The following is a 25,242-nucleotide window of genomic DNA, read 5'->3' as shown; positions in this document are numbered from 1 at the left end:
AATTTATTTCCATTTGCACTTACACAAAGTATGGCACTAACTCTTAACTTTTCATAACCAGTTGTTTTTGATTGTCACCTGTTTTTTCTTTTGGCATTTACAGAGTAGTTGAGCAGCATGTCAAAGAAAAAACTGCTGTTTCATTATTGATTCTTTTAGTGAAGACCAGTAACATAATGTTGATATTCAATAAGTTTCAAAATATGATGGCAGTTTGTGACTAATTGTTGTCTTTTGCCATAGTAATAAACCTTCTCTTTTCATAAATTTCTCACACCAATTACATCTACATTGAAAGAAATACCCCTATTTACTGCACATTCTTTTGCTTTTAACATTAAGACTTCTCTTGTTACAGGCAGTTCTTTATTTCATAACTCCCTGAAATATGTTAAAATGGCAGCATCAATTTCAGGATATTTTCCTTTTCTTGGACCAGAAAATGACTTTGTACTTTTCATGCCAGGACACAATTTGATTTTCGTACCACACCATCGATGTACATTTGCCTCACCGTGCACTTTTTATCAGCTGCAAAATTCTTATTCTGTTTGGTGCACAAAATAACTTTTAAAATTCGACATTGTATGTAAGATGCTTTTCCATGGGTAAAACATGCAATAAAATAACACACAATAAAATAGCATGTAAACAACAGGAATATCAGACAGAGACTGAGGACAATGATATCCAATTACACTGATGTCAGTGCCTCTATCGGTGTAATTTTTGTTTTTATAAAATACAGTCCAATGTGTTTTTTAATGCAGGAGTTTTCCAAAAATCTTTGTTGTTCAAGGAAAGTGATGTTTTCAAGACTTTTGAAGAGTGAAAAATAATACCTATTAAGACTAGGCTGTGTGAGATCCTCCTTGTGATGCATGGTTTAGGATGACACCACCTATTCCTACAGTTAAGTGCAGTAGAGGCTTCCATTCTTGTTAATTTGGTTGCAAGAGGTTTCGTTCTCTGCTCCTATTGTTGAGCTGAGGGACTTCATGTGCCTCATAATACTGGCAACAGCTTGTATGTACACTGTTCTTATGATTGAGCAAATGCTCCACATCCTTCTCCTCATAATTTTGGGTAGAGGATGTTTTTTCTCTGCATTTATGGTTTCTGCTCATAATATCAGTAACGGGTATTATCTCAATCTTACAGTTGAGTTGAGACAATGACATGTCCTTGTAATGCCAGCTCAGTTTGTCATACTATTTGCTCCTGTGGTGGTTTTGAGAGTTGTCCAGTTCCAACTAAATGACAAGTTGCTTGATGTATGACACTCTGCTTACTTATGATTGGGGTTGATGTGAATATATTATATGGTCCACATGCCATAGTGTCAATATTTATGTTACTGTAATTTTGTTTTTATCTGGGTTATCCTCAACCTCCTAAGCTGAGGACAGTTGTGGAACCTTGTCTGTCAAGTTTAGGTTGGGTAGATATCTAGCCAAGGCTTGTTGATTTTCTCCATTGTTAGATTTTGATTAACTTTTCTTTGACTTGCCATTTTTCTCACATGGATATTGAGTTTGCTTTGAGTTTTCGTTTCACAGGGCAACTCTTTGCCTACGTGAGTTGGCTATGTTCTGGCCTGGTTTGTGTGATGGAGGATGACTCAAGCTCATGCCATTTTTACTGTGAATTGCACTTAGAATGGATTAAGCCTGTGCACACCCTAATTTTCTGTCTGTATCAGGATCATTTCCTTCTTATGGAGGTGGGGAGAGGGTAGATTTACCTGTTCCAGAAGTAATGCAGTGCCCCATGTGTAGTTTGGTTTTGTTTATGAGCACACCAGTTGTTTCTAGGCAGTAACTACTTTTCACTTGGTTTCACTGTTAGGTTCTCTAACTGGCCTCCTCACCTTCTCAGTGTGGGATTTTAGCTTAGTGTGTATCAGAAGTTAATGTATTCATACACTGAAAATGTTTCTCTGATAGGTATATACCTCCCTTCATTCTCTCTGTTGGTGTTATTCTCTTTAGATCCTGCCAGTTCTTGAAAGTGGAAGTTTAGTGGCAACATTAGAAGGATCTAACTTTGCCAGAATAGGTAGTGCAATACTATTGGTGGAGGGTAGTCATATACTATATATATATATACAAAAGTGGTGCAAAATATTTAGGGTATGTAGATGGGTGTGCTGAACATTAATATTTCTTTAGCAGTACTTAGGGGGTATACAAAAAATTGAGATAACTTTGTGCTGATAGAGGTAAGTACCTATTGGAAATACATTTTCAGCATCAAAAAATGTTAATTTCCAGCAACCCTCTCTTTTTATGACTTTCCTAATGTTTATCTCCCATATTATCCCTAGTTGTTATGATAGAAGAAAATATTGCTGTAAATATTCTAAGTATCTCTGCCTCCAATCATTACATTACTTTGTTTTCTAGAGTACATGCATATAAGTGATAAAATGATGAACAATTGTGCTTGTATTTGAAACTTTTTTTTTCTTTATTTCAGGGTTCTCAGTGTGAGAAGTGTAAGCCATTTTTTGTAGGTGATCCTGTCAAGAAAATTAAATGCACTCCTTGTATAGAATATTGTAATGGGCACACTGACATTTGCTTTGACTCTGCACTGTTGAATAACACCTTTCCCACAATGCAGCCAATGGATGTGAGTTGGTTTGCTATGAATATCTGTGTTTTAGTAATTGCAATGAGAAGAAATATCAAATTTAGAATGAAAATAAGTTTATTAGTTATTATTGAACCAGAAGCTTTATTTTTCAAAATTTTTTAGTGATATTATCAACTATTTTTAAATTGAAGTTTAAATCTAGCAGTTTTAAATTTTCTTTATCAACATAACAATTAATAATAGATATCTTTGTTACCATATGTATGTGTCTTCTTACTTAAAATTATCAAGCCAATTGTTAATTTCCTTCATAGTTTTCAAAAAGATAAAAGTTCACAAAATTATGGACAACTTGAAATGATGATGGTGTTTCTCTCCTGCAATATGGTTAACTTAAAATGTTTTTCTGGTACAAATTCTCATCATGATACTTTTTTACCTCATACAGATCATTGACATTAAGGACTTGGTTCTAGAAGGTTCCATTGGAGGTGCTGTTTGCTTTAATTGTCAAAATAATACTAAAGGTGAACACTGTCAGAAGTGTATTCAAGGATATTTTATACTTGGGGATTCTATAAAGGATGGCTGTCGACCGTATGTACCAAGCTTTTATTGTGTTTGTTTTCTTGATGATTCTTGAACTTGTACAATTGTATGTGTTATGTAAATTAATGAATAGCTGATATGGCTTCAATTATTTGTTCATACTATCACAAACTGAAAAGAATAGCTCTAAAAATTATGAAATACAAAAGTTAAGTTTGAATTATTTTTTACTTGTATTACACATAAACCAATTGTTTGCAGGGTTTGAACAGGTCCTGTAATTTTATAAATAAATTTTTCAGTATTGGAAATCCCAAAAAAATAGTCATATTACCAGGATGTCTTGAAAACATTCTTCAAAGTTTATATTCATCACTCCTATATCCTGCATTCTTATTGATTAGAAGTTCTACTATTATATTTAAATGAGATTAGAAGAAAAGAAAGAGCTATAGAGAATATGGCACATAAAATAAGAAATATTCTGGCTTGGTGAATAACAGGTTTGGAAGTACATTTCTCCATTTGCAAATGAACAGGTAACATGCAACTGTAATTAGAATGATATTCTTATTACAAAATAATTTCAAAGGTTCATTTAGCAGAAATATAAAATAAAAAACAATTGTTGGAGTCATAAAGAAAGTGAATGTTTTGGAAATTTCCTGATTCAGTCTTCAGTATAAACACTTTACAAATAATTATCAATATTTATAGCTTAAATTCTTCATCAGTTGCTGTCTAAAATTTGTTAATAAAAAGAGAAAGAGGAATATAAGTCCAAATGTTTTATACTAAAGTGAATAAAATTCTTAAAATGATTCCTGATTTTTACTTGACAGTAAGCTTAACAACAAATAAAGTTATTCGGATTAGTTATTTAATTATTGTTTTAAATATCAATATAAAAATTAGTGTGAGTTGTTGTATAGAAAATGTAAAGGCAGAAAATCATGTTGAAGTACTGTGGTACCTCGGTTCTCGAACTTAATCTGTTCCAGAAGGCTGTTCGAAAACTGAATCAATTTTTCCCATAAGAAATACTGTAAATTAAATTAATCATTTACATACCTCTAAAAATTATGCATTATGAAGCATTTTAAGTAAAAATATTGCTTATTTATACCTGTATAATAATACTTACATGCATAAAGTCAACCACAAATACGATAAACACAATAAAAAAACAATAAATGAAAATTTAATTGCACTTTACCTGTGCTGAGGAGAGCTGATGGCATAAGTGAAAGGTGGTGAGGAACGTGGAGAGTAGGAGGGTTATTATTGTTAGGAAGGGGAGTCATCTTCCATAAAAACATCAGGCAACTCTCCTTCTGGGTTTCTTTCTCTTTTCTGTCTCTTTGCACTGCTACAACCTGCTTGAGACTCACTGGACCTATTTCTCACTAAAAACTTGTCTAATGAGGTTTGTTTCTGCCTACATTTTAAAATGTTTCTGAAGTAAGACATGGCATTGTCATTGAAAAGGTTTATCCTGTGGTTTGCTACAGCTTTGTCAGGGTGAAATGTTTCCACAAAACTTTGGAACTCTCCCCATTTTTCACATATTTCCTTGATTAGTGAACTAGGAACATCCTCCCTTCCTTCCACCTCATCTGAAGACACTTCCTCAGTTGTCTTCTGTTGCTGCTCCTTCTGAAGGTCTTGGAGTTCTTCTGTGATGAGCTCAGTGTTGTGGTCTTCCATCAACTCCTTCACATCATCACCACTCACATTCAAGCCCATACACTTGCCTAGTGAGACAATACCCTCGACAACAGGCTCAGCCTCAAGGCCTTCAAAGTCTCAATCTGCTACTTAGTTTAGCCACAATTTCTTCCAGGCTGAGTTCATGGTCCTCAAAGACACTTCCCTCCAGGCTTTGTCTATGATCCTCAAGCAGTGGAGGCTATTTAAGTGATTTTTCCAGAACTCTCTGAGGGTTAACTCTGTGTCAGAGGTCACTTCAAAGCACCTTTGAAACAGTGCTTTGGTGTAGTGTTTCTTAAAGTTTGATGTGACCTGCTGGTCCATGGGCTGAATGAGAGGAGAGGTGTTAGGGGACAAGAGCTTCACCGTAATGAAACTTCTCCTCCATCATCCTCCTCCAAGCCTGGTGGGTGAGCAGGTGCATTGTCCATCACAAGAAGGGCCTTGAGTGGCAACTGTTTTTCCATGAGGTAATTCTTTACACTTGGGGCAAACACTTCATGGACCCACTCCATAAAAAATTGCCTGGTTACTCATGCTTTACTATTAGCCCTCCACATGACATTTAGTTTACTTTTCAGGACAATATTTTTCTCAAAAACCCTCGGGTTCTCAGAATGGTACACAAGCAAAGGCTTAAGTTTTAAGTTCCCACTTGCATTACTACATAACAATAGAGTTAGCCTGTTTTTCATTGGCTTGTGTCCTAGCAGTGACTTCTCCTCCTTGGTGATGTAGGTCCTCATTGGCATTTTATTCCAAAAGAGGCCTGTCCCATTACAGTTGAACACTTGTTGGGGAATAAAACCCTCAGCTTCTACATAGTCCTTAAATTCCCTAACAAATTTATCAGCAGCATCTTTGTTAGAACTGGCACTCTCCACATGTCTCACCACACTATGTATGCCACTTCTCTTCCTAAATTTTTCAAACCACCCCCTACTAGCCTTAAAGGCATCACTTGTATCAGCACTCGTTCCAGGGGTGTTTTTCAGGATGTCAGCATGCAAATGCTTTGCTTTCTCACAAATGATGATCTCAGAAAGCTATCACCAGCTAACTGTTTTTCGTTTACCCAAATCAACAACAGTTTTTCTACCTCTTCCATTGTTTGTGATCTTTGTTTTGTAAGCACTGTCACTCCTTTTGCAACATCAGCTCCTTTGATGACCTCTTTATTTTTCAGTATGGTGCAGACTGTAGACTTCCCCATACCAAACTGTGTAGCAAGGTCAGACATGCGAACACCACTCTCATACTTTGCTACGAGATCTTTTTTCACCTCTATTTCGGCTCTAACAACTTTTCTTTTTAGTTTGCTGCTTTCATTATCCTTCTTTGATCCCATGGTGGCTTATTTAATCACAATATTTAAAAAAAAAACAAAGAAAAACGAAAACATTCACAGCAGATTTTAGCGGGGGTGTGGACTGAGCGACAGGTGCGGGTAAAATGTTTTAGGCAAGCTTGGTGTGGGCTGAAAATGGTCAAAGGGTCATTCGGGTTATCAGTCGGGTTATTTGGGGGTTCAGGAACCCGAGTTTAAGTTCGACATCCGAGACATTTTTTTCTCAAACAATATGTTCGAAAACCGAATTTATTCGAGAAGGTAATCGTTTGAGAAACGAGGTACCACTGTATTAACTTTTTTAGACTAATAAGGTTTCTAATTTTATTATTATTTCTTTGTTCAGAGGAATTGCAGCAGTAAAGTGAGAAAATGTTTAAAATATCAAATACATTTGTGTGAGAAAACCACCAGACATACATTATTGTAAATGTGCACAATAATTTGAGTTTTCTTGATAACAGTATGATAGTGAATCTTGGCTTGGTTGTGTGGTGGGGTGTCATGAAATGAGTTCATAAGACAGTGAGTTATAACTTGAGTTGTCCTATTAACAAGTTGAAATAATATGTTGAGTAATATTATTTGGCTTTGGTTACATGCTTGTGGAATTTTTTTATTTTGGCCAAAGTACAACATTTGGGTAAAAGATGTATGTGGCTTTTTCCATTGTTATTAAATAAAAGTTGGGAGAAATTCAATTGTACTTTAATTGGAGCTGTAAATAATGAATAATTTATTAGTATTTTGCTTAGTAATTTTTGTATGGTGGCTATGTTCTCTTGGTAATTGTACCATTTTATCAGCATTATGTATAACCTGTAAGGATTGTTTGAATGAGTGGATGTGACTCAGAGTAGTTTGTTTTTACTATTCTGATTATACCTTTCTGTAACATGTTATTTTGGATCATCTTACCTGAGCTTCCTTAGCTCTTTGTAGCCATAATTTCCTGTGTCCTTGTTCTTATTGGGAATTAATCTGGGTCTTATTTGTTTTTTCCTTTTTACCCAGATAATGGTGTTCATGCTTGTTGTTTTGGGGTACACTTGCATTTGTGGATTGGTATGCTTTGTCCATTGTGTACGATGACTTAACATGCTACTTTTTCACATTTCACCTACACATAATTTGCCTAACATTTTTTGGATTTTACTTCTTCCAGTGCAGGGTCTGGATTTTGATGCTTCAGTTACATTTTCCTTCCTCAGAACTTTCACGTTCATTTAATACATTATCCATTATTTTCTTCCATTGCCTTTTAGTTGGGGTGGTTCTAGAGTTTCATTATTTTTTATTCTGTTGTTTATAGTTGTCTCATTTTTGCTACAATAGATTGATTTTTCTCTTCAGCCTCACTTTATACATTGAAGTGAAGTTGGGTTCTTCTAGGTCTGGATCCCATTTTGATTAGAGATCTTTTATTTCCATTTTCTCTACAGGCATCATACATGGCACCTTTGTTTTTATCAAGAGCTGTTGGTAGTCTTTCTGAATATTTAGTGAACAACAGTGTTTCATCAAGTCTCCAAAACTGTTTCCATTTTTTCTCCTTGTTATATCACCATACACTTTATTTCACTCTCAGTGAGATCCTGTTTCTTCTCAGCTGCCCCCCGCTAGTACAGCGGTATGTCTCTGGATTTACAATGCTAAAATCAGGGGTTCGATTCCCCTCGGTGGGCTGAGCAGATAGCCCAATGTGGCTTTGCTATAAGAAAAACACACAAGCACACACTTCTCAGCTGAAGCTAGAGGTTGCTTGGGTCTTACTTCTCCATGGTCTTTTCTGTGAGGAGAATATTTTCATTAGGAGTTTTCGCTCCTGTTTTGTGGATAACATAGGTGTATGTCAAATACTTGTCTTCATTTCCCTGTTTCCCTAGTATTCAGGCTTTTTTTTCATTTTGTTCTTTATAGGATGGTCTTTTCAATTTAGGGTGTTTTTCGTCATCTAACGTTTTCTCATCTGCTTCCTTTTCTGAACTTAGTATACACTTTCTCATGGATAGCTAGATAACTTAAAGCTTCCTCACTGGCTGCATCTGCTCACTATACTCAATTTCTTCTTTGGGAGTCTGCCTGTATGGGTTGGCTCATCACAGTGGGGATTTTATTCATCACACCTGATCATTTTCTGATTTCCTTGGTATATTTTTCCTCTAAATTCTTTATTGGAACAAACCTCCTCCTACTTTGTTTTATAGCTTTGATACATCCTTTATATGGCTTTTCATCTCCCTTTCCTTATTGCATCTGCAGTTCCTTCTCTTTCAGGGACATAGGCTCCTCTCCCAGTCCTAGTTCCTGTTGGTTGCACCAATGTGCACCATCCTCTGTAACTTTTTACATCATTAAGTGTTGCCTTGTTCAAGGCAACAAGGGATCCCTTAGATGCTCCCTTTACCCTTTCTTCTCATTACCAGTCTGTACTAACTGTTGGTTGAATATGAAACTGTTGCTGACAGTATTCTCCTTCTCCTTATTCAGATTGTTACTTTTTCCAGATGCTTCTTTTTCCATTTAAGGAGCATTTCTTGATAGTTGGGAGATTGTTAGGTGGAGAATTGTTTTTGACTTCACTCTCCATGTCACTCTTGACATTTCTTGCTGTTCGATGAACAGTATTTTGCTTCCACTGGCTCTATGGGACAAAATGGCAATATTTCACTCAACAGTTTTACAGTAGAGGTCTACATCACCAAGCTTGGGGTCATCTGGTTAAGTATTCTTTATTTTTGAATTTTGGTTGTCATGTATTTTGGGCCTACTGTCATTATATCAACTTGTGGGTGTGTTGTCTTTGGGAGACCATGAATCTGGTTGCAGATTAGTTATCCTGTCTCAACAGGATTCTGGTTCCTTTAGTTTTTTGAATGAAGTTTGAGATTTTGGGTATACCTGATTTAAACATTTTTGTATCTCATATCAGTATGCAACATACCTGTTTTTGGTGTTCTTTCCTCATTTCATGGCATGCAGTGGATGCTCTCTGTGGGCTCAAATTTGTTGTTATACCTCTGCACATAAGCCTATTTATCTTTTTCCTCATGCCCTCACAGTAGTTTAGAATTCTCCATGTTGAGTTCAACTGGCTCTCCTTCTTGTCCAGTTCTTACATAGTTTCCATTTCTATAATGGTTTTTGGTGTAATGTGGCTTTGTTATAACAAGACATACACTCTTTCCAGGATTTGGAATCTCCATGTTGTCCTACATTCTTTTTATTATCCTCCAATTTAACCTTTTTTTGGTAAAATTGTTATTTTATTTTATTTTTTGTTTTCACAGTTTCTTGTATTGTTGGCTTGTGGTCACCATTTTTCCAATGTATTTAGTGGTCAGGTTTCACTATGTTTGTTCCTTAGTTCCTGTCCTTTCCTTTATGCACTTGACTTCAGCTGCTCTGGAGATTAATTCTGTTTTTACTCCTCTCTCTGTTTCCTTTCTCTCTCCACCTTTAGGTCCATCTGTTCCTGTCTGATTCCTTGACCTATCCAGAGTTCTTGGATTTCTAATACAAACTATGGTATTTGGTAGTTCTTGAGTCAGTAATTTCTTTGTTGGAATTCTACCTTTTCTCATGATTTTCATTCTCCACTCTACTTATGAATTGGATTTCCCAACCACTTTGCATGGTGTATGATTACTTTTCTCTTTGTGTTTGTTATCTTCATTTTTTTCCATCAGATCTGTCACCTTACCATGTCCTTTCCACCTTCTCTAAGAGGGCATTATTAGAGCAGGTGTATATTGGCTACTCTGTTTTTCACTCTTTTACAGGGACCTTTTGCTACATATGTTTAGAGTCCCACTCTGAGGTGAATAGCACATGTCAAGGAATACTTAGTATCAAGTCTACACTATGCATCCTGTGATCGTGCTAGGTTACAGTAATGTTGAGGTGCTTTCTATCACAGGTCTTATGTACAATTCTAGATGCTGCTAGGTGTTGGTTGTTTGACTTTGTCCAGTTGTCATTTATGCATCAGTATCACATATACTTAAAACAGTATAACATGTCACAGCATTTTCTCACACTGATGAGATGGAGTGTTCTGTAGAACCAATCATAATCACACATCATGGTCTTTTGCTTCATAAATATGTTTGTTGTAGACTATACACTTATGGACTTCATGGGTAAAGCAAACAGGGTTATGCCCATCTCTGACACTATGTGGTGTTGGTTGATTGGCTCTGCCTCTCAACGTAGGATATTGGTGTCACCCATTGCACTGTGTCTGCACTGGGCTTCTGGACTCACCAAAGCATTTTTCTCCCTTTTTGTCTGAGGGTGTATAGGTGTCCTTACCATTTACCAGTTCCTAGCTACTGGTGTAGTGGACCTTAGGGGCCAAGTCTCTTGAGTGAAGCACAATTCCACTCAATGGATCAGATAATTTCTTCTCAGCAACCCTCCCTGAGATTTTATTATAACACTTGGGATTTTTTTTAATCACAAATCTGTTTTAGAATACTCTTCATATAAAATAGTTTAAAGTGTGCATATTTTGTAGTCTTGAGACTGGATATAGGTCTGAAATATGTAAATACTAAGCATACAGTAATGACACACTTATTTGTTTCTGATAAAATTAATGGAAGGCCAATTACTGGTGTCATTAGCATCATGCTCTTTTTACTGAATATCTGATATACAATTCTAGATGATTCCAAGTGTTTGTTGTTGTGTTTTACCATATATTTGTGTATTGCATCTTGCCCCTCTGGCTGAAATATTCCTTCTTCCTGCCATCTTCTGGATGTTGGTTTCTGGTTTGGTCAGGTATTGGTTGGAGATGATCCAGCCACATAACTCCTCGCATGTGTTTGCCTGGTACCCTCCTTTTGCCATAGATTGCCTTATAAATTTCCAGTGTTGTCAGGTTTCTGAACTGGAGATGCAAAATCAAATTGAAGTCCCTCTTCATCTTCCTACAGTATGCTGGATATTGATTCCCAATGGATCTTGTGTTAGTTGAAATTATATGAAACACGTGAATTCTCTCATGTCTCAGGATGGGTTACCTGTTCCAACCACAGACTGGACAAGATATTGCCGGTGCCACCAGGGTTTTGGTTAGAAATGAAAGGCTTCTGAACTGTCCTTTCTTCATATCATCAACTGAATGTTGGATCCTAGTGGATCCATTGTTGGTTATTTGTTGTTGAAGATGGGTTCTTGGTACAGAAGCTCATCTTCCTTCTCACTACTAGTTTTTAAAATGAAGGTAGAGGGCCTAGAGGATCTTATTCCTCCCATAGACTTGAAGTACAATTCCACATGCCACCAAGTGTTTGAGGTCATACTGCCATTTACAGACTATCACATTGTAGCCAGACAACATCTAGAGATCCCATTAATGATGAGTACATTTGGGGTCCATTCATGTTTCTGGCTTTTTGTTTGAACAACACTTTACTCAGGACAGAGGGTATACCCCACTCAGAAGTACATTTATATTGAATTCTTGATATTGATAAAAGAAGATCAAGTTTTATTAGTTCTTTTGACAGATTAGGTTTTATTAGTTTCTTTAAACACAGAATATTTTTTTTATACTTCATTAAAATACTAAAGTGGCTTTGTTGCAATTCTTTTTATTGAGATTTAAGACTAATGCAAGTTTTCAACAAATATAATGGAGTTTGCAAAATAGAAACATAAGAAAACCAAGGTTAACATATTCTTATACTGTAAATGCTAATATGAAATTTATTTGAACAAAGGTTCATTTCAACATCGTAAGATAATAGCTGTTGGCCACGTGAATGTGGATTTTCTTTTAAACTGGTCTGGTTCTAATAACAGTTTCTATGTCAACCAGGTGTGAGTGTCATGGCCATGGGGATACATGTGATCCTTTGACAGGTGAGAATTGTAACTGTCAGAATAATACAGAGAATGAACGTCATTGCAGTCAGAAAAATGGCAAGAATTCAGCAACGCCTTGCTGGAAATCACAGGTATTTTTAGTAGCATGAACTTATACACTATTTAATCATATGGTGTGTTATTGAAACAGATTGGAAAGAGAAAAAAAAAAGCATTTAACTTGCACAGTATTTTGAAGTATTTAGATTAAAGAGTTTTGTTGTACTTTTTTTTTGTCATAGTTTATTAGCCTGGTAGCTTTTGGTGTTGGAACAGTAGTATATACAAAGTAAAGTTTAGATCCATTCTTATGGAACAAATAGTCTTAACACTTTTACATGCCCTTACCAGTCCAATTCGTGCCTGTGAAAAAAATACATACAGCTTATTTTGTAAGCGTTTCATGTAACTTCAGGGCACAAAATATCAGAAAAGGTGTTCAGCTTATCTCTTTAAATCCCAGTGTTTGTTATAATGTTACCTTTGCCCTTGGATTAATAAAAATTAATAAATCATAAAAGTCATTATATCTGAAACAGACATTTCAAACACATGGCATAACTTTGGAACGTTTTAAAATGTAAATTTGTTTTTTTGGGTCAATTTATGATTTGTAATGCCAATATAAACTATGTTCAGCTATTTATTATGCCATTATGAATGACCCATGTAACCAATGACCTGAAAGCCAGTTTTTATGCCTATATCATGGAGATCTAATTACAATATGCACTGAGCCACTTTTGGAAAAAGAATAGTGCAGTAAGAAATTGTTTAAAATATTAAAACTAATATAAATTGCTGGTACTTATACAAAAATTTGTTAAAGTTTCTTGCCCTTGAACAAGTGCACATCTTTTGATTAAGAAGCAGGATTTTTGTGCAGTACTATGCTAACCTGCTAATTGTTTTGTATAATGGGAAGAAATCTAGTTACAAAAATAAAAAATTACAGAAAACAAAGGGATGTTACAAATGGTCAACTAAATTATGTTATTTTCTGAGACATTTGTAATCTTGATCATGAAATTCACTGAATATCAGCTAAAATAATGCATAAAACCAGATATGTCAAAACAAGATTTGTGGAAGGTCAGGCAAAACTATGAAACTTTAACACTGAAAATCACTTTGAGATGAATCTCTTTTTCACATATTTTTTATCCTGAAGAAACTTTGAACTTGTGCTGTTAAAAAAAGTTTATTTATTGTGAAATTAAAATTGGACTGATAAGGACACATGAAAGTATTGGTAGTTGTTTCCATTTATACTTGTTCTGCAACTGTGGTTTTAAGCCTTGTTTTAGGTTTCAGTACATGGTATTTTGTATTTATCTACTATTGAAGTGGTTTGCGTTATTTACAAATAGCTATTCTGTTATCATGGATAACATGACATAAAGCCTTCAGAAATGTCTTGCTACAATACCAGATACCAGTAAGCTTATTAATCTACTAGCTATGAAAAGTGTGCAGGCCCAACTTGCTTGCCAGTCTCTCTGTTGGTATATTAGACTTGGCATGAGTAAGAAGTGGCCATAGAATTATTGGTAATGTGTCTGTGGTCAGTATTATCTATTTGAAACTGACCAAAGAAAATCCAGGAACATGTTATGATTTCAGGCTAGAGTTTAGACACTTGGTAGATAAGGCAGATGTGTATTGGGTGTGACAAGAACCATTTTCAAGAAAAAGTACCTACCCAATAAGTAGCTTTGCATCTGGGCATACATTGTTTTTTATTAGTTTGAAGTTAGCTTATTGGAGTTGTTTTGTTTTGTTTTTTCTCTTATAAATCTTGTAGTTTTCTTTTGTCAGTTAAATTATAATAATTTATGTGTGAACAAAAATTCAACAAAATAACATAATGCCATATACTTATGCCAGTATTCTCAAAATAAGCATTGTTTGGAAATAATTTTCTTTGTATGTTGTTGGAAAAACTAAATTCTTAAGTGTGAGAGTTTTGTTGTGATGTATATTATGTGAGTATGACCTTGAATTTTGCAGTGTGCCAAGTGTAAAGAGTATTTTCTTGGTCAACCCACTGATGGCCATCAGTGTTACCGTCATATGTACATGGACAGGGATTACTGCTTTGATCCTTTCACTCAAGGTTTGTCCAGGTTTTTGATATTTAGTGTGAAAAGGAGTCACAGTATTTCTTACAGTCATTTTTTGTTTTTCACTCTGAGTTGTTTTAGAATCCTACTAATGTAAAAAAAAAACATGGAAGACAAGAAAACTTCTCACAAATTCAGATATATGATGAAACTGAACATTTTTGGTGTTTTGTTTTGCTAGGTTTTTTTGTGATATAATTTGCTTAATTTTTCTGTAAGGTATATTTTGAATTTGATTGAGTTTTATAAAATATTAATGCACCTGAAATTTTAGGTAGATTGACAACATAAAGAGGTGAGTGGTGTTACATTCAGTTGTTTCTGATTCAGCTCCTTCAAACAGTGATGTTGGTTATATAAAGCCTGTTGAAATATTTAATATAATTGAAAATAAAGAAGCACATTGTTTTTGTCTACTGTTATTTGGTTTCATATCACCAGGATTTGACAGTTTATATCAGATGAATTTTATTTTGGCCTTTGTAATTACTTGAAGTTGGCCAAATGCTAAAACTTGGCAAAATGAAATTTGAGAGTGTAGTATAGATTTCATTATGTTTACATCAAATTTATTGCAATCAAAACAGCATTTAAAAAATACCAACTTTATTAAATAAAATCTAATTTAACCTATTACAGAACAGTATATTTTTATGACTTTATCATGCAAATTTCCCAATCTTCATAATGTAAGGTTTACTGATATGTCACAGTTTTAAAATTGTACACCAACTAAAATAAAAATTTAAAAATTCCTCAGTATTTCAGTGATCAAAAATGGAAATTTTAAGTGTCTTGAAACAGTGGGCTTAAGTTTTAGTAGTATGTGTGTGTGTGCATGCATATATACACATGCAGAGAAAAATAACCTCAAGGTGTTAAGTCAAAACTTAATTTGGGATGAATGCTAGCCTTTTTAAAAGTTTTCTCAGAATAGAACCCAGTATCAGTAATTTTAATATTTTCACAGTTCATGTTGTAATCTATCAAAAATATGTTTAGCAAGAGTGTAATTGAAGATTTTGAAAGATGATTTATGTTTGGAAATATGAGATTTTAATGAGCCCAATTTAAAGTGTGTAGAATTATTTTTGTTTTTTTTTAAATCATACTCAATATGTTAAACATTACTTACTGAAAAGTTTTTAATAGTTTTATTGTAGCTGATTTTTATTCATTGGTAGTTTCATAATCCCAGAGAATTACAGATTTTTGTAGGTCTTTCAGTACATTTTCATGCCTGGTAATGATGACTCACTTAAAATAGTTTTGTACATATTATATTATCTTTAAAATCCAGGTCAAATTCTCAAGTTTATCTTTTTACCAGAAATGTACTTTAGAATACTTTTCATACAAAATTTTTCAAGGTGTGCATATTTTGTAGTCTTAAGACTTGGATATAGGTCTAACATATGTAGATAATAAACGTACAGTAATGATACACTTTTATTTGTTTCTGATAATATTCATGGGAGGCTGCTTGCTATCAGATGTCACTTAGGATCTGTTAAATACAATTATTAAATCAACTAACTTTGGTAAATATTTTATAAAATAATGAATGACTTCCAAAATTATTTTTAATGTTAAATTTAAATATAATTTATGTAAATATGTATGAATAATTATTAGTGGATTTTTTAATTTTTTTTTTCAGATGATTGCAAAAATCCTAGCTCACTCCTTCGGGGCCAAACAGTGTTTTTTGCAGTCCAGCCACGTTTTATGAATGTTAACATTCGAGTATTTGTGGATGTTACCATAGGAGGTGTAGATGTGTACTTATCATCCAACAGGGAGAGCTTTGTGGTAGAAGTGAACAAAACAACAGGCGTTCACATTGTTTATGTTGACAAAAAATTTGAAATCATTATGGAGTCAAGTGAGAGAGAAACAGATTTTTTTTTGGCTGAGAGAACTTTTAGACCTGAGCGGCTAACTCTTCAAGACAAATTATTAGGAAAGCATTCTAACCAAACAGAACCACCACCAACTGAGCGCGCTTGAAGCTTAATGAATTGTGGGCTAGGGGATTGACCACTTATGCATTCTTGAAAGATCCTAGTGATTTTCTTGTAATTCGAGGTTTGCAGAATAGACTGGTAATGACTATTCCACAGGAAGTTCATAACCTGGGAAAAGACCGTTTCTATATGATTTTGCACGGAGTAGGGAGTGAAAGCTCTTTGGATACTTTTGGGAGTCTTTTCTTCAAGCAAGAACAAACTAAAATAGATCTTTTTGTTTTCTTTTCTGTGTTCTTTTCATGTTTCTTCCTTTTCCTGGCTATTTGTGTGATTGTGTGGAAAGTCAAGCAAGCCTTTGACCTTAGGCGAGCACGTCGCCTGCATGCTGCTGAGATGAAACACATGGCAAGTCGTCCTTTTGCTTCTGTGTATGCTATAATTGAGCCAGAGCCTGAAGAATATGAATATTTACCATATTCCCCCAAAAATTACTCTAAAAAGACAAAATATAACAAGTATCACAATGGTAGAGACTCTCCTAAAGTTGTAGTACATGAACGATACTATGTAAGACCTGTGGCCATTGAACCTACAGATGATGGTGCTGCAGCTATTGCTACAACACTCATTTTGCTTCCAGGAGGAACTAGCGCACCTGTTCGGCTTGCCTTGGGCTCAGGACTGGTTACTATGCGAGGAATCTATCAGTGTGTGAACATTCGGTCAGCAATGAGACGAAGTACAAGCCATGTGACTTTGTGATACTGTCGTAATGCTCGCAGATAGCTTATTCTCACAGTACTTGTGTACTGGTTGGTAATTTTTTTTGTTCAGTTCTGAGTATCGAAGAATTGCTTTACACGTGTTCCAAGGTGTGAAAAACTAAAACTATCTGCTCATCCCTTGCCAAAAGACTTTTTCTATTCTGCAAAAGGAATGTCATATTTTACAGCTTTATAAAAGTAGTAATGATAGAAAGTCAGCCATAGCTTCCAGGACTGTCCTACCTCAGTTAATGTAGTTGTTACAAATTATACACTTCTCTTGTATGTGTTAAGACTGAAGATAAAAATATACATATTATGTTCTAACATTATTTAGCATTATAATCTTTTGCATCTATTTTTCCTCTTTTCTGTCTTGTATACATTACAAGCTAATGCTTCGGTTCCAATATTAGGGGTGATTGTTAACTTCTTTTTTATGCCAGATTATAAGTGCTTATTAAAAGCACTTATGCTGTTATTCTTTTTCAACCATGCGACCGTTGGCTGACGTTTGCCAACATCAGAAACGCAAAGAGACAGATCTTCTTACTTGTTACCTAATTTATAGTAACTCACATCAGGTTTTTGTAGTCTGTATCAGTGAGCTTGTTGTCTTCTTTCTCGTCAGCATGTATATAGAGTAAATACTTTGTGTACAGTCCTTTGTATTCTTTACATTGACTTTAGGAATGCAGAATGACAACACTTCACGCATTTCTCAGAGCTCTAAGTGAAAACCTGGGACTCGTAACTTCTGTTGTTTTTTTCTGCTGCTTGTTGAACGAAAAAAATTGATTGACAACATAAGAAAGCAACAACAAAGAAATATAAATAGAAAGTAAGGAAAATACATTTCTTGCACCTTTTTTTCTGAAGAACTGTATCACATTAAGGAAAACATTTTTGTTAAGAAGTTTATTTGTGGTGGGTGTCTTTACAAAGCAAAAACCAGCCTTGGTTGGATAAACAGTTGTTATATTATATTTTCAGAACATCATGTTAGTTGTAAGGTGTCAACATAATGTACAATTACAGATGGATTAAATTGTTGAGATTTGAAATACTTTAAAAATGTTTTGTACTTGCTGATTTGAATAAGTATTACATAGCAGTACTTTCCTGCTTGTATGTGATTAGTTTTGCTGTGGAAATATAGTGTTCAGTTCAAGACTATGCCTAAAATTTTAACATCTTCATTGTTAATGTGTTGTATGTGTCTAGACACATTAACTTCATAGCTTGAAGATATAATACAATCTTTTTTTTTTTCCAAAATACAATATTTATATGCAAACACACATTTCTTGTAATTGATTTTTCATCTAGTGAAGGACTGAGGTGAAGCTGTACTTAAGGTTTTTGATGGAGTTATTTGCAGATTTTGGAATATAATTTTTTTCTGTACTATATGTTTGAACCATTTAAAACTATTCCAGAAAAAAATTGAGAATTGTACATAGTATATATATTTTTTCTTTGATTGTGTAAAAGATCTTTGTATTATAGAAACAATTTTCTGCTAAGCTAGTAAGAATTAAAAAGATTAAGTAAATTAAATGAAAATGTCAAATGAATTACACGGAATTGCATTTCATATACAAAATAAATAGTGTGGTATCTTTTCTTTCTTTTGTATGTGAAAGCTAACTGAGAATGTTTTGAAAACCACAACAAACCCAGCCATAATGTTTTAAACAGTTTAAGTTTCTTGTACCCAGGCCTATAGCATAGAGTGAGCATTACTAATATGAAATAAAACTGTCAAGGAAGAAAAGGATACATTTTTGGTAACTAATATTGGATCCAGTATTTGTACCATGCATTTTTTATAAAATTGCATCTGGTGGCTTCTTTATTCTTATCAGGTGTTTAAATTTTCATTTTATTTTTTGCATAAATTGTTTGTTGTTTTACATTGACAGCATTGTTAAAAAATATTATTGTTGTGGAAATATAAATTCTAATGATCTGTGCATTCTGTTACTGATAGTGATTCTTGTAGTGAAGCTACTTTAAACTTGGAATAAAATGATAAGCATATCTTTTTTTACATTACAACATATAATTTGTTTTTAAACAGAACTGTGTAGGTATTGAATACTTGGTTGTGAGCTTTTCATTTGTATAAGTGGTGTAAATAATAATAAATTTTTATTGCTCCAGTGCACTCAAGTTAATGTTTTTATTTCCATAATGCATAACAAATTTATTAAGTGATTTTTTCTTGACAAATGATGCTTTGTGATCTGAGTTGGTTTCATTCAGTTTTATCTACTTACTGTGGTTTAATAGTTTTAACTTTTGCTACTTAGAGGTTAATAGGAACAGTTTGGAATTCCAGCTTTATGCTACCTTTCTAAGGTTTATTTTTTATGTAGAATCAGTTTAATTTTCCCAAAACACTTGGTGCGTTTTTGAATATAATGTGTAATTTTATGTCTTGTAATGACTGATTAAGGCCTAATTAAAAGGCTTCTAAGTTTCAGTCTGTATGATGATGCTTCAAGTAATCCTACTTAACATCTTGTTTTCTCTATCCTTTCATAGCTTTTTTGTTATTTTTTTGTGAAATTTATAAAGAAACAATGTACACACTCCTAAAACATTACTTGAGTGTGCATTAAGTCATTAAGTTTGTGTTACTTGCATATAACAATTTGTTTTTTTACAGTCATCAGGATTTAGAACATTTTATTGCAACATCTAAATGTATTCATGCCTCATATTTATAAATACTGAACACGTTTCAACCTTGGCTAGCTAAACAGTGTTAACATGGAGAATTAAATATTTGACTTTTAAATGTGTCTAACAAAAAGCTATTACATATAAATTAGAATATAAGTGAAAAATATCTTGGTTAAAGTTTTCTGTCAATATATAAAATCTGTTGTAATTATGCAGATAAACAGGTAATTTTTGTTGTATTTCTGTTTACTGCAGGCAAAATTTGCAGTTACCAATTTGTGTGTTTACTTGTCTGTGTGAGCTAACTGACCCAGTCACACTCTGAGTAGAGGCTAAATGTCATGGCTGAAAATAATTAAGTTACATTAGAATAAAAAAGTACTTAGGTATAGCGATAAATCAGTTAGAAGTTGTAATAAAAGTTACAGTAAAACTGATCACATTTATACCATTTTACAATAAAAATCAAAGTATTGTGTAATATCTGTTCATGATGTTTATATGCCAGTAATTAAACTTTTAATTACAGGCTGAGCCATTGTGTTGAAATATAAAGATTTTATTTAACAAGAAGCTTTCCAGCTCTTTGTCAAGGGGAAATTGATTATGTGAGAAAACTGTGATATCTTATTGTTGTTAAAGTGCATTTTAGCAGCATGGTATGTTTATGTTAGTGCCTACTTAATTACTGATTATGTCCATTTACCATTCACAATGTTGTTAAACTAACCTCAGGATATTGGCATGAATACAGTTAGTGTGTCTGTAAGGTTACACATTAAAAAAAGTAATAAAGGGAAAAGTATATAGAGGATGTGAAAGAAAATATCCTGTAGAAATTATAGCACAACTGTTTGCTGATAGGATTATGGGCTCCACATGAAGTTGTTGTTTGTCCTGCATCTGTTATTGACTTCTTCCTATGAACCTGTGTTTTTTGTTCGAGACCTTCTATACCTCTCCAGATGTCACTGAGAACTGTGGGACCTTCTATCAATATCTTTGATACACAGCATTCTGTGTTCTCTGATGATTTATGGTGAGTGGGTTATCAGGGTTGCTGGTGGTTCCTGAAGTCTAACAATTAAAATTAAATGGTTATTTTGTTTTACTATTGTTTGCAGCAGTTACACTTTATATAGATAGGTACAGGATATTTTACCCTTGTCAAAATTCGAGTGTTCTCCTTTTTTTGTTATTTCATTTTATAGACAGTCCAAATATTGTGTTTGTCACAAATTTGGCAGATTTTTAAATGAAAATCCTAGGCACATGTAGAGATGAGCAGTTAGTGGTATTTGCTAATAAATGACAATCCTACAAACCAATTAGTACAGTGTTCCTTGAATCACATTATCTACAATTAAAATAAAAGGTTTGGTGGGTGATGCCAGCCAGTTGCCTTTCCTTTAGTCAGTAGTTCAAAATTAGTGACAGTGACAGGTAGCTTTGCCTTAATAAACACAGAACAAACAGGTTTGCTGTCAATATTTTAATCACTTGAGTAGTTATTAATAACTGAAGTTTGTAACAGTCAGAAATTATAATTCAGATGAGATTATTTTCATGGCAACCAAATTAATCATAATTTTGATTGATTAATTCTTGTAATAATCCAAAACACTAATTTGAATTAATTGGTCTACTTGTAATTTCAGTTAACTGATTAGTTTATGTGACACTAAATGACACAGTTGCTTCTCTTGGGTAATTGATTAATTTGCCCAGTTTTAGTCATATAATAGAACAATGAATAGACTTAATCAATAATAATATATGTATAAATATAGACATACTGTACAGTATGAGTGTAGATTTTTCTTCTTCATAATTTGTTCTAAATTTTGAAAATATTTTTTCGCTAGTGTTGTAAATACACTCGAAGAACTCCTCCCCTAAGATGTGGAAAGCTTTATGTTAATAAAACCTTTATATGCATGTGTGGTGCTTCAGTCCATAAATTTTAACATCAGTAAAGTCTTTCTTGTGGGCTTTACCTTACTTCAAATGATTATCAGCTGCCCTACTTAATTTCTTTTCTGAGAAAGATTAAGATAAGATCTCGCTATGTATGAAAGTGATATATTAAGTGTTATATTACTGTATTAGTTAAGTTCATTTTGTTCGTGAGGATAAACTAGTTTGGTAACATCTATTCACATTCATTTTGAAACTGTATTTAGGGTGAAATAAATGCATGTGTTCATTTACTTAGTTAAAAAAAAAACAGAATTTAATTTTGTGTTTGTACTGCATGTGTAAAGTCATAACTTCTTGATACCAGAAGTCGCATCCAAAGCAATTTGTCACAAGCAAATATATATCCTTAAAATGTTCCTGCATGCTTCAACTTATAGGGATCATGTTGATGTGTAAAATTATACATTTTTCCTGTATACAAAAACTGAGCTACCATACCTATCTATTTTTTTTCAAACTATATCTTGGCTTGACATAATGGGAGGAGCATGCACATCTTATGTGATAGATACTCTCATTTGAAATTCCTTGCTTTCTATTAATTTATCATGTGTGTATCTGATGAGAGTCTGTCTAAATAGGTGAACACTGGAAAGTCCAGAACAAAACTGTCTGAATATAGATTCTTTACTGTGTCATCTGTTGGTACTAATCAGAAGACACTTATGCAATTTTTTGGCAATCCACATGAGGTATGCATTTTTAAAGCCCTAATGTGAACTCTCAAATTGACACTACTAAACTAAAATTGTTTACAGAATTTCATTGCTTTAAAGTAACACCCCAACCATAGAATACTCATCTCTTCTATAAACTGCTTGTCACTATCTGCAGAGAACTCCTTCATGAGGAACATATGCTGAGTATCACATTATGAGCCAGTCTCCTTGTCTTTCAGTTTTAAGATATTAAAAACATCTTCAAGTGCATAAGTAATTTATGTATAGTTTTCTTAAACATATGTTATACTAATATTGAGTGTATTTCAAGCTATAAAAAATCAAGATGTTAACTGGGATTTATTATTAATTGTTAAAGTATTCTGGAAGAGAAAAGAAAAATGTCTTTTATGCCATTAGTTGAAATATTACTCTATAATTGTTTATCATATGCTAGGTTGCTACGAAGAAATTTGGCCTTCTATTAGATTTATTAAGTTTTATAGCATGTAAAAAAAAGAAAAAGGGGAGTTATTAGGTGTTAGTTTTTTTCTGTAATTGTAGTTGAAATTATCATAGAAATTGGTTGATTAATATTTGGTGTGTTCCACATTACTTAATGTTTTGTCTGATGTTACTCTGTACCATGTTATCTCCTTCCCCTGAACATAGATTGCTTGGGGTGTACATTTATTCTTAGCTAGCATGATAATTGTTTTACATAAGTAAGTTTAAGTTCTACATAATGGATGTAGCATTTATAGCTGGATTGATTAGGCAAAGCTATATCCTGTGATTTTATATGTTTCGTGAGTGATAGGATGGGTTTTAGACAGCCTCGTTAAACAACATTACTGTTGTTCCTTAGTTTTTCTGTATTATAGATACAGTACTTTTGATGTGGCACATAGTTCCATAGCTCCTTTTCAGGCTTGCTACATTTTATAATTTTGCTCTTCAGCCAATATGTGTGATCTTTATATTTCAAGCCTTTTTTTTTCATTTTTGAGAATTTGTGCATTACTGATATACTTGATATTTGAAAGATGCTAGAAATAATAATACTTTACTTCTTTGTGAAGTTTCTTCAAATCAGCATAAAAATATTGGCTCTTTCTTAAAAAAATATTTAAGACAATAATAAAAAACAGCAAAGATGCTTTCTGTGAGATCAAAAATGAATTCTAATTCATAATCAGAAAATATATGGAATTCTGAGCTTGTATCCAATGCATAACCTTTCTAAAGTGGTAAATTTTCATAGATCAGAACTTGCTTTTCTTCATAACCAATATTGTGTGAACTGTTTATTTTCAAGAATTGCTTAATAAATTATTTGCATTTCACGAAGTATTTTATCTTGTATAAAATATTTCTTTGTCTAAAGTTATGAGAGTTTATAACAAATTTACAAATCATTATTTCCTCCTCATTAATTCACTGATAGAATTGTTAAATGTTAATTTACATTACTTTAACAACTAATTAATAGACATTAATAGGATTTATTAATACATTTTTAAAATTGTAAGATGCATGGTTTTTATGAGCATTATGTACAATAATTATATTTTGTTGATAAAGTGGAGAACTTAATTATACATTATTCCATAATATGAAAGTCAAGAATGGAGTAGATTTACAATGGGAAATTGTCACTGGAAGGTGTGCTGTTATAGAATAGGATTAGATTGGCAAGATTTGAAAACTTAGTTGTTGTAGCTGGTTGGTGTAAAGGAATTTTAAACTAGTGATTTGGATTATGTTTCTTAATTTAATTCAGTAGCATTAAACAGAAGTGATGGAGATCATGCTGTTATGGATTATGCAGGGCAAGGGTCCTCTATCCTTTACTGAGAATATGCACATGCGTAGGCCTCCTCCTCCAAAACATTTTTAAAATTAAAAGGGTGATGATACTAAAAATAATGTTAGGAAATTACTTTCGTGTTTAAATGTAGTTCTTGTAGGTCCTGCCTGGTACCTCTTATGGATGGGGTTATTTATTTTCTGTCAGCACTCCTGCACTGGGATTAGGGGTTTGTGAGGTATCATTGTCATTAGATGTTATCTTGCAAAGTTGACACACTACAAGTTCCAAGCAGTTGCAAGTATTACAAGGTTATGTAAACTTGAACTGCTTCATTTTCATTGATTATAACCAAAGACACCTAGCAATAGGAAAGTATGTTATGATGTTAATATTTTCAAACTTATAACAACTGTAAGTTAGTGGCTATGTTGTGCATTTTGTAAAAATGTGTACAGATATATATGTATATATATAAAGTTTATATTTAGACAAAAGCTAAAGTCATAATTAAGTAAGACTGCTTATGTCTCAATATCATTCCTCAATTTTGTGCATTTTCACTAAACGTAGTTATGTAAATTATATCTTATGTTATATTACGATGCACAGTTGGTGACAAAAAGAATCTGGTGCATATGTTTAGCTAAATTTCTTTTTTAATAATTAAAAAATTCACTTATTACTAAATCTATCAAAAATATAAACATTTGGAAATTTTTGAGGACCACTAATTTTAATAATGTGCATAATAATTAAAGAAAACGTGTTTTTATTAATTCAAAATTTATTAAAAATTGAGTTCTAGTTGAATTCTTTTGCTCTTGAGGTCATTCCTTCCAAGAGTTGTGTACCTACTTGGTTGTGGTTTTCTATTGTTGGTACTTGCAAGAAAAATCCAACAACATTAACAATATTTTAGAGCACTAAGACTTTATGTTAGGCTTAGTCAGTAGCAGCAGTTATTAGAGCTGAGTATTTTTCATGTCAATATGAATGCACATTATGTATTTTGTAGATCAAAAATTATTTCAATCTTGTGCCTACAAGTTTCTTCTTAGGTAACAATGGATGTTTATGTACTTCCATCAGTGTGTGTATGGACTCTTAAATTACATGTTCAGTGAATAAATTTGAACTTGCATGAATTGGTACTAATATGT

The 25,242-nt window shown here is 33.3% G+C and overlaps 1 protein-coding gene across 1 annotated transcript in view; it reads left to right on the top strand.

The window, feature by feature from the left end:
- Positions 1-25,229, top strand: part of Megf8 (multiple EGF like domains 8) — a 117,029-nt gene extending 91,800 nt beyond the window's left edge. The window contains 6 exon segments of the mRNA XM_076465084.1: positions 2,479-2,634; positions 3,047-3,195; positions 12,036-12,174; positions 14,093-14,198; positions 15,866-16,201; positions 16,204-25,229. Coding sequence (XP_076321199.1) covers positions 2,479-2,634; positions 3,047-3,195; positions 12,036-12,174; positions 14,093-14,198; positions 15,866-16,201; positions 16,204-16,937 — 1,620 coding nt within the window. The 3' untranslated portion in view covers positions 16,938-25,229.
- The last annotated feature ends 13 nt before the right edge of the window (positions 25,230-25,242 follow it).

The sequence above is a fragment of the Tachypleus tridentatus genome, chromosome 10, assembly GCF_004210375.1.
Source record: "Tachypleus tridentatus isolate NWPU-2018 chromosome 10, ASM421037v1, whole genome shotgun sequence".
NCBI lineage: Eukaryota > Metazoa > Arthropoda > Merostomata > Xiphosura > Limulidae > Tachypleus > Tachypleus tridentatus.
The sequence above is the reverse complement of the archived record's forward strand: the minus strand, read 5'-3'. Positions and strand labels throughout refer to the sequence as shown.